The sequence below is a fragment of the Cibotium barometz genome, chromosome 10 (assembly GCF_041138505.1).
Source record: "Cibotium barometz isolate CiBa-2024 chromosome 10, ASM4113850v1, whole genome shotgun sequence".
Taxonomy (NCBI): Eukaryota; Viridiplantae; Streptophyta; class Polypodiopsida; order Cyatheales; family Cibotiaceae; genus Cibotium; species Cibotium barometz.
The window spans coordinates 1,382,111-1,396,097 of NC_141055.1; the positions used below are offsets into that span (position 1 = coordinate 1,382,111).

Here is a 13,987-nt window from a genome sequence, read left to right on the forward strand (position 1 = left end):
CTTTTCAAACTCACGCACAAGAGGGGAGCAATGGAGGAAAGGTACAAAGGTGACTAATTCAGAACACGTCGCGGGGGCCAAGTACTCTACAGCCAGAGGGTCACCCGAGTCGCCTTGGTTGTCTCTGATGGGAGGATGGAGGCAAGGAACGGCTGATGGGTCACCAAATCGCCAGTCTCTGCTCCTGGGTTGCAGCCAGGGCCTTCAGGGCGTCTCCTACAGAGTTGCGTCCTATGCCGGTCTGATGTGGCCATCGGGCAACATATACACACTCCCAAGCAAGCCGGGAAACTCAATCAACTGCAGAAAGCGAGAACCTTCCACTGACAAATCGCATGCTGTGGGGGAAGCTCTCTGATGTGGCTATCAGTTTTCGTAGGGTGGGGAATTCTGCTGCCCGAGCATCGGTCATCAGCACTCGGGGGTTGGGGAGCGGGGAGGGAAGAGAGAGAGAGAGAGAGAGAGAGAGAGAGAGAATGACCTAGCAGAAAGACACTGAGAGGAGCTCGCATTATCCCTATAATCCAACCCCGGGCCGTTTTACCGCGAACTTGCGTCATGGCTTTCAGTGAAACCACCGAGCTGGAGAGAAGCAGGAGTTGAGGGCGGAAAAAAAAGAGAGGATTAGTAGCAGAACGGGGGGAAGAAACAGGGGGTTCCGAACGAAAAAAGCAGAGGCAGGAGTACCTAAGGGAGCAGGTGGAGCAGCACTAAGGTGGAGGGGAAGCAGTCGGGGAATGTTACCAAGAAATGTACCCAAAGAACTACCATTAATTACATTGCCAAACAGTGCAATCCAATTTTAAGAAAAAGCATGGACTGTCAGTGGAAAGAAAAGAGTGTTTCCCACGGTGGAACAAAGTGCTGCCGCTCATCAGAAAATGCTAGACTCTACATATCTTGACGAAGGGCTAAAATATTTTCTGTATTCACCTTCCTCTAATTCCCATGTGCCTGAACCATTCTCTCCCACCCTTCGATGCAGCCCCTGTATATAGCTTTATTACTGCTCATAATCCCCCTTACAACAAAGATGGGACTAGATTGTTGTTTCGTATTTTCCTCCCCATCTGCCAGAAAAAAGCACCTTGTTTGTTAGTATCCCCTGGTCAATAAGAAGGGTGTTTAAACATTATCTGCTTGAAAGTTGCAGATCTAGAAGACTATACTATCATGAAGCACATCAAATTATAAATTGATTAATAACCTTGGAAGAGTTTTATCATCAGGGAGTTGAAGCTCCTTTGTAGGATCTTCAAAGCATCCAAAGATTCGGTCTAGGCTCTCTTGCGTCACGTCTATATAAGACAGAGGATCCCACTGTAGTAAATCAGGCAGCAACAAAGTTACGCATTACCATTTCCTAAATGCATAATCAGATATATTCAACACTCTAGCGGCGATGTGATGTGTATTAAGAGGTTGGAACAAGAAAAAACACGGAAAGCGAAGAGAGTAAATTGATCAAGGGAGTCTCACACCTTGGGAGCATTGTCCTTGTCAATTACTATGGCGCGTATACCCTGTAAGAGATGACTTAAAGGGTCAAACCTCCCTCTCTCTCTCTCTCTCTCTCTCACACACACACACACACACACACACACACTTTTTTTTCACTCTGAAACCACTACTTTTTTTTCATTAATAAAGTAATGTACATTCATAGCTGTCCCAGAGTGGGACAGCAACGACCCAGGTCAGAAACAGCAGGAAAACAACTCGAGCTGCAGAAAAGTGAGCTCTCTAAGATCATAAGAATCTTTGAGAGACTGGCAAGGAAGAAGGAAGAAGGGTCGACATGAACAACAGAAAAAAGCAGCTGATTCCGGACATGGTAGATAGTCCAGAGTGCCCAAAATCTTGTCCAATCCAAAAAGATTGCATAAGCTAGCAATGGTGGAGAGAGTCGACCAAAAAGCCAAAATTGTTTCCCAAAAAGTCTACCTTGAAATCATGCCTGTAGGTCCCCTGACAATCTATCCAGGAGGGCTCGAGAGTGGGAGAAGTACCACAGAAGATGGGGCATCGTCTCATATGGGTGAGAGCATCGCCTACAGGTGCAGCAATGTGTCTATGTGCCAAAAGAATCCCCACCGGAAAACACCCATAATACATCTCCATAGAAAAATCATTGCTTCAAGGGAAATTTGCTCATCCATATCCTTCCCAATGCTGCTTTCCACCAAGGCAAGGATTTAGACATCCTCCAAGCATGATTTGCATGCTCATGAATCCAAAGGGGGGGGGGGAACAAAAGGAACTTGTATGCCCTAGAAACTGAGAGCTGATGAAAAGGAAGAGGTGTATATCCAGGAAGCTGCTAGTCTCTAAGTCTACCTTGTTCTTGAAGCGCAGGCACTGGCTGCAATGGTTGCATCATTTCGATAATGACCCTCCAAAGATCTCAAACATTCACCCTCTGGAGCATGGCTATAACCAGGTGGAGTTCGACTCGCCAAGCGGTGTCAGACCGAGTCATGCAGTTGAGCCTCCTGGCATTGCGTACAAACCAGGCCTTCTTTGCGCGGTGGTAGCACGGCTTCGATCCTGCGTCCGACCCTCTGGCTAGCGTGTCGGGCTTCTCAGTGACAATTTGCTTCCCAGCCCTTAGGAAGGAATACCTTCCTCTTCTCCCAGTGATTGGTAGTGCCATCGAGAGAGTGATGAAAATCCCTCCCCACTGCTGCCTTGGCCCTCGTACGGGCAGCTGGGATTCCATCCCTTTGCATCTGTGTTGCCTCGCCGGATTCAGTGCCTCATGTTATATCCATTCCATGCCTTTAGGACAACCCCATCATTCAGCGATTGGAGTATTCAGGCCTTCCAAACCAATGCTTCGTTTGGAGGCAGATGGAACATCTAGCTAGAACCTGCCCTCAATGTCAATCGACTCAATCCACGAGACCCACCTCCTGTTCCCCCCCCCCCCTCCCTTTCCCGTTCAGATCCTCACCCGGGGGTAGAGAGAGAGGCAGGTTCTTAGGCAGCGGAGCACCAGGTCCCGACCGCGGACTACCCAGCCGCCGGAGAGTGGCCGATGATTGGCCCGCACGCCCAGGCTGTCAGCCGACCACCAGAGCTGGGTGCCGCCGCCATGCGCGCCATGCTAGCAGAGTACAGGAGGATTCAATTAACCGTTTTGAGCATTTATCACAGCACCCACCTGTTTTGGCGACGGGCCCTCTCCAGTCACGGAGCGAGCCCCTCCGCTTTGGCAGCTGATTCCTCGTCATGATTCATCCCCCGGCACTCAGTGTCCAGTGAGGCCAGTAGACCCCACTGGGCCCCCGACGAGCCTCTCCCAGTAGCCTTCCTCTCCGATGGATCTCCCCCAGCTGTGCCCCTCTCCGGCCTCTCCGCCCCCCCTCCTCCATTCTCGCCCATGACTCTTCCTGCTATAGCAGTTTCTTCCGCCCCATCCTCCTCATCGGAGCCCGCCCTCCCCCCTACCTCCGCCTCTCCAGAGCACTCTTCCAATGTCTTCCGCCGGAATGAACAGATATGTTTGAGACAATGGCCCCTATTCGGATATGTTTGGTTTTTCACCACTCTAGACCCTCGACACTAGAGAATGGCGTGATGATCTTCTCTTCCACTTTCAGTGTAGCACCAGGGACGGAGTGGGTCTCGGAGTCGGTGGCTGCCACCATTGAGGGACAAGAAGTTAAGCTCTCCCATCATCTTCACGACCTTTGCATCACTGATGTACTCACCCATCTATGGCCATTGGCTAGGATGGAGCTTGGAAGCTCACGCCACAGAGACCAAGAAAAGGCAAGATGGTGGTCTCTAGCCTGGAGGTGTTGCTTTTTGTGTTCATGCATATTTCGGTCGCAGCACCTCTTCCCCCTTCTTACAGGTACCTCCATTGTGATCGATGGAGTTCGGAGTATGCACACTCTCGTGCTCAGACAGAGTGGCGTCACATGGAGGACAGGATCCACGCCCACTTGGTGCGCCTTCGTTCCAGGATGGATTGTGATTATTCCTCGTCTAAACCCTCGCCCAAGACTCTTCGAGTGGAGGACAGTTCCGCCTCACACAGAGATTGATATGTGGATAGTCTCGTGGAACATTCAAGGTTTAGGGGGGCCTTAGTGCTTTTAGAGGCGAGGCATCCTTAGAAGAGAGCTTCAGAGAGCTATAGTTGGGGACCTATCGACATTCTTTTCCTCTAGGACCATCACCTTGCTGAGGGGCACACCCGCCGATGCGGGAAGGTTTTACCAGGCAGGAGTCACACTTTCTCGTCTCCATTCTTCAGCCCTTCAAGGACGCAGGGAGGAGTTTGTGTTTCTATCAGTGAGCAGCTTTTACCGGCAAAAACAGGCTCAAGAGTCATAGTTCCAGGGCGAGCACAGTGGGTTACTATTTTGATTGGAGAGGCTAGCATTGGTTTCCTCAATGTCTGCCCTGAACAGTGTCGCATGTAGAGCCCTCTTTTGGACCACAGTCCGGCGAGCCCTTCTCCCCAGGCTAACTTTTGGTGCATGGGTGGTGATTTTAACATGATAGAGGCAGCAGAGGACAGCCTTGGAGGAGGAGCATCCATAGTCTCAAGAGGAGTACTCTACTTGGGAGGAGATGATACTGACACTTGGGGAACAGGACCCTTGGCATCTTCCAGAGTTTGGGCGCAGTCCTGGGAGCCTTAGCTTCTCGCGATCAGACAGGAGGAGCACCAGCCCAACCTATCTAGACTTGACAGGTTTTATGTTGATGAGTGGGCTTGCGGCTCCTGGCAGGCACTACTTTTTCAGATCACGCTCCGATTATTATGTCCTTAGAGGACCCCTGGAGATAGGACAGGCATGCGAGCTCCAGAATTTCGGACAGCCTCATTTAGGACCCCGAGATCCGCAGTGAGATAAAGCAGATATGGGAGGGCCTGGACTTTATTTCAGGATCTTTGCATGCACATTGGATGTGGGCCTGGGGGAGATCAGCGGTTTCTTACAAGAGGCAGCCCAGGAAAGATTGAAGGGATTTCGGGAGCAAGTGAGGAGTCTAAGGAGAGATCTGGCTTCTTTATAGCAGCTTCAAGAGAGTTCCCTAGAGAGCCTGTGGATTGAGAGTGAGTTTGTTGCCGCCGGAAGGAGATTAGATCCATAGAGGAGAGGAGGGTGGAGTACAGGTACCATGCTAGAGCTTCATTCTAGACCCAGGTCGGCGACAGAGTCACAGGGATTTCTTTGAGATAGCCAGCCCCGTCAGGAGGAGAGACGACATTCACAGGTTGCGTGGCCAGGATGAAGCTATTGTTTCAGATCCCCTCCGTGTGAGAGCCAACGGATTTTTTTCGATCTCTTCTCATTGGTGCTCCATTATCCCCACAGGTGATGGACACACACAAGAGGGTCTGGCGGCAAACGAGAGAGGTGGTTCCCCCCTCTCTTCAATCCTTATTGACTCCATTTACTATTGAGGAGCTGGCGAAGCCATTGATGGCACTTCCTAGGGGCAAATGCCCGGAGGCGGACGGGCTTCGAGTCTCTTTCTTTCTTCGTCATTGGGACCTCATGAAAGGTGGCCTTTGAGCTGTCTTCAATGAGATTATGCTGACAGGTACCATGCCAGAGAGGCTCTTAGAGGGTTTGATACACTTGATTCCTAAGGAGGGTGGTGACAAATTGGAGATCCGGCAATGGAGACCCATCACTCTTCTAGAGACCACCTATAAGATCTTCGCCAAGGCCATCAGCAGGAGACTTCAGTCTTTCCTCCCTTGATTCATGACACTCAGACCGGCTTTATTCAAGATCGGAGATTTCTAGACATCTTCACCTTCTGGGAGGCGACAACTTCATCCAGGATGTGGCAACAGGACCTCATAGTTCTACTACTAGACTTTGAGAAAGCTTCTGATAGGGTTGATTGGAGCTCCATGGAGGGCATGATGAGCCGGATAGAATCCGCTCTAGAGTGGATTCGTGGGGTTTCCGGACTCTACTCAACCTCGCACAGCCAGGTTCTCATTCAAGGAGCCCGTGGCGACAGATCCCCCCTTTTCCGCTCAGTATGGCAAGGCTGTCCTCTTGGCACCTTACCTCTTCCTATTCATCACCGATGCCATGCCACGAGTAGTTTTCCCTCAGCCCAGGAGACTCGGCTTTAGGGATTGTCTCTCTCCCTCTGCACTCAGGAAGAGCTGCTTGACCCAGAGTTTGCAAATGACACAACAGCTTGCCTTTCAAGAGATGTGGGGAATCTCCAAAGATTCATGGAGGCGATCGAGATCTTTTGTTGTGCATCAGGAGCCCAGATCAATAGGCACAAGTTGTGTGGTTTTTAGGTAGGCTCTACACCCGCCCTAACTTGGCGCCCAGTTGAGGCTTTCCAGTGGATCCCGAGGAGCACTCCAGTTCGCTATCCTGGCTGCTAGGTGGGCATTGATATCTCTCCACAGCAGCTCGCCCCTCTTCTTCTAAGTATTTGGAAGAAGCTTTTATACTAGAATTCTGCAAGACACTCCCTTTGCAGGTAGAGTGGTGGTGGCGAACCAGGTTCTTCTTGCCACCATGTGGTATATCACTTCCTGCTGGGCCTTCTCTCGAGCATTGTGAGATCCCTGTCTCCACCGCGCAATGAATTCATGGGTGCTAGCAGCGGAAGTAGCATTTCATACGTGGGACAGGGTCCCTCACTCGGGGCCTCACCCCCGGATATCCGGACAAGAGACTAATCCCTCGATTCTTCCAAAACCTCACCCGGAAAAACTTTCCTCACCCGGAAAGCACGAGCGATTCCTCTAGGATAACTTTACTCTAACGTAGTCAAAAGCCTTACCTAACTGAATTGATATGACCGAACCTGTAAGTCCCATAGTCAGATCAAGGAAAAGATTGCACTTAGATCATAGAGACCAACGCTTTTTTCCTCATTGAGAGGCACAGCCGTTGATTCTTTTCCATAGAACAATTTTTATCCGGGATTCACTTCATCTATCGTACCATAATAGAATTGAGTCTCATTTTAGGGATCCATCAGTCCAGCCTAACCCCATCCAGTCCCGTGGGTTAGCCAACCGCCCAACCACTGTAATGATGGGATCCAATTAAGAATTTGGTTAGGTTTTGTCCCGGGTACCAGGGAAAAGAGTTCCCAAGCCCCCTAGCTGGATATTCACGCAAACTTAAAATTAGTCACACCATTTACACACCCAATATGAAATTGCCTTTTTCACAGAATCTGCTGTCTTTAAAACAATCATTTAATGAAATCATAGAATCACTGATCATTATCCTCCAAAATATCTAGTTGAATCCTAATTTTTAATTTTTTCTTCATCGGTGTACCTATGCCATCATTGGTAACCAGAACGCTCACCACCTGTCCACTCAGGGGTCTTTTCGATAGTTCTTAGATCATAGTAACTGGTAATATTTTCACTTATAAAAATCAAAATGGAATCTCCGTTGAAGATCAGCAAGATCAACCAGATCCATATAAAAGAGCCATGGACTCATTCGTTAAGGACCAACAAGGTCAATCAACCAGATCCATGCCCGAATTCAGAAAACAACTCTTACTCCTTGTTCCAATATCTTCCCCGACGCACGTGTGGATATCTTCGACGACCCAGAGCCCGAGCACTGTATGGTCATCACCCTCTAGGATCCTTCGCAGGTGACCTAGCGCTTCACTCATAGGCCGCTTCCTTGGTCCCTCATCCACCGTACCGGAAGCTCACCATTTTAATCGAACCGAGGTTCATCAAGACCTCGGCCGACTTTACTACGCGAGACGTCCTCCGTTGACTCTCCGTCAGCTGTTGCAACTTTAACAGTTAGGTCTCCACGACCTCATTCGCAAGACGGTCAAAATGCTTCCCCAACATTCTTGACATAAAACAATCATTTAAAAACAGGTCATAAATACAGTTTCTATAACGAACTCTCGTCTTTCCACAATGTTCCACATCAATTCTCATTTATTTTATATGTATTCCCATTCTCATCACATCATTTTTTATTTCATCACATCTTTTCTCATTTATCCGCATCAGATCTCATCCACTCGCATCTACCCATATAATTCATTTTACTTCACATCTCATTCATTCACATCTATCCTGATTCACATCCCATCACATTCACATTCATTCATATCCATCACATTCACATTCGTTCATATCCATCACATTCACATCCACATATATTTATGACACATCACATCTCTTTCCATCACATCACATTCTTTCACATACACATCTATATCCATTCTTTCACATACTCATTCATATCAATTCTTTCACATATACATTCACATCCATTCTTCACTTATACATTTACATCCATTTTCATCACATATCATCCACTCATATCCCATATCATTCATTTACATCCTGATTCACATGACATCACATCTTATCACATCTACTCATCTCACATCTCATCACCTCTATTCACATCACAACCACCAATCCATTCATTCACACTTATCTGATTCTCATCACATCTTGTTACATCTATTCACCTCACATCTCATCACCTCTATTCACATCACATCCATCCATCCATTCACATCTATCTGATTCACATCAAATCTCCTCACATCTATTCACCTCTATTCATATCACATCCATCCATCCATTCATTCACATCTATCTGATTCACCTTACATCTCATCACATCTATTCACCTCACATCCATCCATCCATTCACATCTATCTGATTCACATCACATCTCATCACATCTATTCACCTCACATCTCATCACCTCTATTCACATCACATCCATCCATCCATTCATTCACACTTATATGATTCTTATCATATCTCATTACATCTATTAACCTCACATCTCATCACCTCTATTCACATCACATCCATCCATCCATTCACATCTATCTGATTTACATCACATCTCCTCACATCTATTCATCTCACATCTCATCACCTCTATTCACATCACATTCATCCATCCATTCACATCTATCTGATTCACATCACATCTCCTCACATCTATTCACCTCTATTCACATCACATCACATCACATTCATCCATCCATTCACATCTATCTGATTCACATCACATCTCCTCACATCTATTCACCTCTATTCACATCACATCCATCCATCCATTCACATCTATCTGATTCACCTCACATCTCATCACATCTATTCACCTCACATTCATCCATCCATTCACATCTATCTGATTCACATCACATCTCATCACATCTATTCACCTCACATCTCATCACCTCTATTCACATCACATCCACCCATCCATTCATTCACTTATATGATTCTTATCACATCTCGTTACATCTATTCACCTCACATCTCATCACCTCTATTCACATCACATCTATCCATCCATTCACATCTATCTGATTTACATCACATCTCCTCACATCTATTCACCTCACATCTCATCACCTCTATTCACATCACATCCATCCATCCATTCACATCTATTCACCTCATATCTCATCACCTCTATTCCTATCACATCCATTCATCTTCTATCTGATTCACATCACATCTCATCACATCTATTCACCTCATATCTCATCACCTCTATTCACATCACATCCACCCATCCATTCATTCGCACTTATCTGATTCTCATCACATCTCATCACCTCTATTCACATCACATCCATCCATTCACATCGCATCTCATCACATCTATTCATAGAATTTAAACATAGAATTTAAGAGAATTCTAATTTTGATATAAAGATTCTTTACGCATCTATTTATGCATAAAAATCAACTTCAGTGGGAATAACACTTTTATAAAAATCTTTTTTATGTATCTATTTATACATAAATTCAAATTTAAGAAAAATAACACTTTTGAAATAAAAATAAATCTTTTATGCATCTTTCTATGCATAAAACCAATTTTAATGAGAATAACACTTTTGAAATAAAAATAAATCCTTTATGCATCCTTCTATGCATAAAACTAATTTTAATGAGAATAACACTTTTGAAATAAAAATAAATCCTTTATGCATGAATCTATGCATAAATTCAATTTTAATGAGAATAATACTTTTGAAATAAAAATAAATCCTTTATGCATGGATCTATGCATAAAATCAATTTTAATGAAAACAATACTTTTATAATAAAAATTTCCATTATGCATCTTTCTATACATAGAAATTAAATTCAATAAAAACAACACTTTTATAATAAAAATTTCCATTATGCATCTTTCTATGCATAGAAATTAAATTCAATGAAAACAACACTTTTATAATAAAAATTTTCATTATGCATCTTTCTATGCATAGAAATTAAATTCAATGAAAACAACACTTTTATAATAAAAATTTTCACTATACATCTTTCTATGTATAGAAATTAATTTTTATAATTAATATCAATGATATCCATGCATATTCATAGGTGAATATGTACATGGAGTAAATTAGAATATTTCTTTTAGAATGCACAATCAGTGGGAATTACTCTTTTTGAATAACATAAAAATAAACTTTTTTCACAAAATTCAAGAAAATTTTGCCATAACCTCCTTTGTATGGCTGACCATTTCTTAGATTTTTAACATTTTATTTTCTATTTAAATTAACCCCAATAAGATATAAAGGACTCTAATCTACACAATTTTCAATTTCAAGAGAGTAAACAATAAGAAAAGTTTAATCAATTTGTTTGTTAATCATTCTAGGATGAAAAGAAAGGCTGAATTGTAAGGAAGAGAAGGGGATGGCCTTTTCATCAAGGCATAGCGTCAGAATTTAATTTAATCAACTATAAAAAACAAGAAGATTGAGAAAACCATAGATTTAAAATTTAAAAGTAACAAGAATTTAGCTTACATAGAGTTTGTAAGCTTTCCTTTGGCTTAAAGGATTGAGGATTCTACTCTTGTTTGGATCAAGAGTGGCCACCAATTACTCTGGAGAGGATTAAGCCAAAAACAATTGAATTATCAAGAAAATTCAATGTAATTGGCTCTGGGTAGGAGTAGAGTAACAGTGCATAAGCACTATTAACCTTTTACAAAGAGGAAGGCTTCTATTTATAGAAAAAAATGAGCCTCTAACGAAGCAAACTGATTCTAAAATTTTCCAGATCAGTTTAGTCAATTTTTGACCATTTTTAGGTCAGTTTAGCTTACTTTTTGGATCTAGTTGAAACAGGAGAGAGGAGAGATGAAAATATCTCATTATTTATGAGTTTAAAACTCCTCCACACATGTGAAATAGGCGCCTCCTTCATGAGGGGAGATCCCCACACTGAGGTGTCAAAAATGCATCATTTCCTCTAAATATCTCTTCTTTTTTAACTAATAAACCTTGTCCTTAGTCAACTCTTCATCTTATGTGAGTATTTACTCATTTTTAGGAGATTTTCTTTTATTCTTTAATTTATCTTCTCTTTACATTTGGATTAATCTTATTGGTCCATAGGAACCTTAATTGGAGCATAATTCAAAAATTTTTGAAAATCTGGACCCTTAAGCTAAGGTCGTTTTTACCTTTTTTCAATTAATTCCAATTGCACATTGGAAAGTTATTTTTGAATTTCTGTTTCAGGGGAAATCATTTTAGACACCAGGAGGATTTTTATATCCAAAAATATCTCAATTTTGAATTACCTCTCTCTAGACATTTTCTCTTGAGGCCACAACAGGGTAAAACAGGATTTTTCTATTATTTGAGAGAGGAATAATTATAAGATCAGAAGGCAAGAATCTTACACCTGCACTCCTCAAAAGTCGGAGGGAGGAATCTTACAAGCATGTATTGGCCAGGTACAACGGTTGATCCAAAACTTCTTATGGGTCGGCAGTGACAGGAGGCCTACCAAGGCCAAGGTGACATGGAGAGTGATCATTCAGCCACGACGTAGAGGTGGGCTAGGCCTCATTGACCCTGCTATTCAGAGTTGTGCCCTACTGGGAAAGCTGATTGTTAGAAAACTCCTCCTTGATGGTGAGCCTTGGAAGGACTTTCTCTTGGCCCGGATTTCAGCCCGCACCCCGAGTCTAGGAGGCCCTTGGCCCGCAGAGTACCATATGGATCTTCACAGAGATGCGAGCCCCCAGTTTTAGTCCAGCTTTTGAGGACAAATTTGTAGCCAGTTTACTTCGAGCTTGGCATCACCTTAGGCCGGTCCTTAGGCAGATAACTCCGATAACCTTAGAGGAGCAGCTTCAGCAGCCATTAGTCTAGAACCCCCTGATCTGTTTATCTAGTGGCCACATGTTGGGGGTCCGACCTCATGTATCATGGAAAGCGTTGAGCATAGGACCTGCCAGGTCCCTTAGAGATTGGATCGCACACAGATAGTTACCCCCAGAGGAGTAGGAGAGAGACCTTACAGGGATTCGAGGTAGAGGCAGGCTCAATATTAACATTGACTCAGCTATTCATCAGGAGTGGCTGACTCCTACCCCAGACTCGACTTCCCCAGTGTGTCTAGGCGTGTTTACTACGCATGATATTCTTGTGGTAGTCCATAGAGCGAGCGAGGACAGTGGTATGCTCACCTTTTCTATTGGATCCCATGTGGCAGATTAGAGAGATCCTGTAAGATTCCTCCCCAATCCCTCAAGATGTCCAGTATCTTCCCCTGTAATCAATTCTCTTTTCAGAATAATAAAAGATCTTATTTCTCTACCTGTTTTGGCCTAGAGAGAGAAAATATTCTAGAGAGATAATTCAGTTTTTAGATATCTTTGGATGAAAAAATATCATTTCTTATTAAAATAATTTTTTCGAAACAGAAGTTTAAAAAGAATTTCTTAAGGTGCATTAGAAATAAATTATAATCTGCTCAAAAGACCTTTAGCCTAAGGGTCCAGATTTTTTGAAAATTTTAGATTAAGGTTCTGAGAGACCAATTAGATTAATCCAAATGTAGGGAGGAGATAAATTGAAAAATAAAAGAAACCCCTCCCCCCCCCTCCCCCAAAAATTGAGTAAATACTCACATAAGATGAAGAGTGGACTAAGAACCAAAGAAAATAGTAAAAAAACTGATTTATAACACCTCAGAGTGAAGATTCCCCCTCATAAACGAGGCGCCTTTTTTCTTATCATTTCTCTCCATTTTAAATCAATAAAATGAGATATTTTATCTCTCCTCTCTCCTATTTCAAGTCTAGTTCCAAAAAGTAAGCTGAACTGATCAAAAAATGGTCAAAAATTGACCAAACTGATCTGAAAAATTCTAGAATCAATTTGCTTGGTTTGAGACTCTCTTTTTCCTCTAAATAGAAGCCTCTCCCTTTGTAAAAGCTTATTAGTGTTTATGCACTGTTATTCTACTCCTACCCAAAGCCAATTACATTGAATTTTCTTGATAATTCAATTGTTTTTGACTTAATCCTCTCCAAAGAAATTGGTAGCCACCCTTGATCCAAACAAGAGTAGAACCCTCAAACTCCATGTAAGCTAAAATTTCTACTTTTTAATTTCAAATCTATGGTTTTTTGATTTTCTTGTTTTTTATAGTTGATTAAAGTAACTTCTGATGCTATGCCTTGATGAAAAGGCCATCCCCTTCTCTTCTTTACAATTCAGCCTTTCTTTATCCTAGAATGATTAACAAATAAATTTATTTAACTTTTTTTATTATTTACTCATTGAAATTAAAATTGTGTAAATTAGAGTTCTTTATATCTTATTGGATTAATTTAAATAGAAAATAGATTGTTAAAAATTCAAAAATGGTCAGCCATACAAAGGAGCTTATGACAAAATTTTCTTGAATTTTGTGAAAAAAAAAGTTTATTTTTATGTTATTCTAAAAGAGTAATTCCCACCGTTTGTGCATTCTAAAAGAAATATTCTTATTTACTCTATGTACATATTCACCTATGAATATGCATGGATATCACTAATATTAATTATTGAAACTAATTTCTATGCATAGAAAGATGCATAATGAAATTTTTATTATTATAAAAGTGTTATTTTCATTGAATTTAATTGCTATGCATAAAAAGATGCATAATGAAATTTTTTTTATTATAAAAGTGTTGTATTCATTTAATT

The 13,987-nt window shown here is 42.6% G+C and overlaps 1 protein-coding gene across 1 annotated transcript in view; it reads right to left on the reverse strand.

The window, feature by feature from the left end:
* Positions 1-753: 753 nt before the first annotated feature.
* The window catches only part of LOC147634433 (3-hydroxyisobutyryl-CoA hydrolase-like protein 5), an 82,218-nt gene continuing 68,984 nt past the window's right edge, over positions 754-13,987 (reverse strand). Inside the window, exons 13-15 of the mRNA XM_086803498.1 lie at positions 1,482-1,523; positions 1,208-1,320; positions 754-1,070 (exon numbers count right to left, since the gene is read on the reverse strand). Of these exons, the coding sequence (XP_086659624.1) occupies positions 1,040-1,070; positions 1,208-1,320; positions 1,482-1,523 (186 nt within the window). The 3' untranslated portion in view covers positions 754-1,039. The remainder of the gene's footprint in view (positions 1,071-1,207; positions 1,321-1,481; positions 1,524-13,987) is intronic.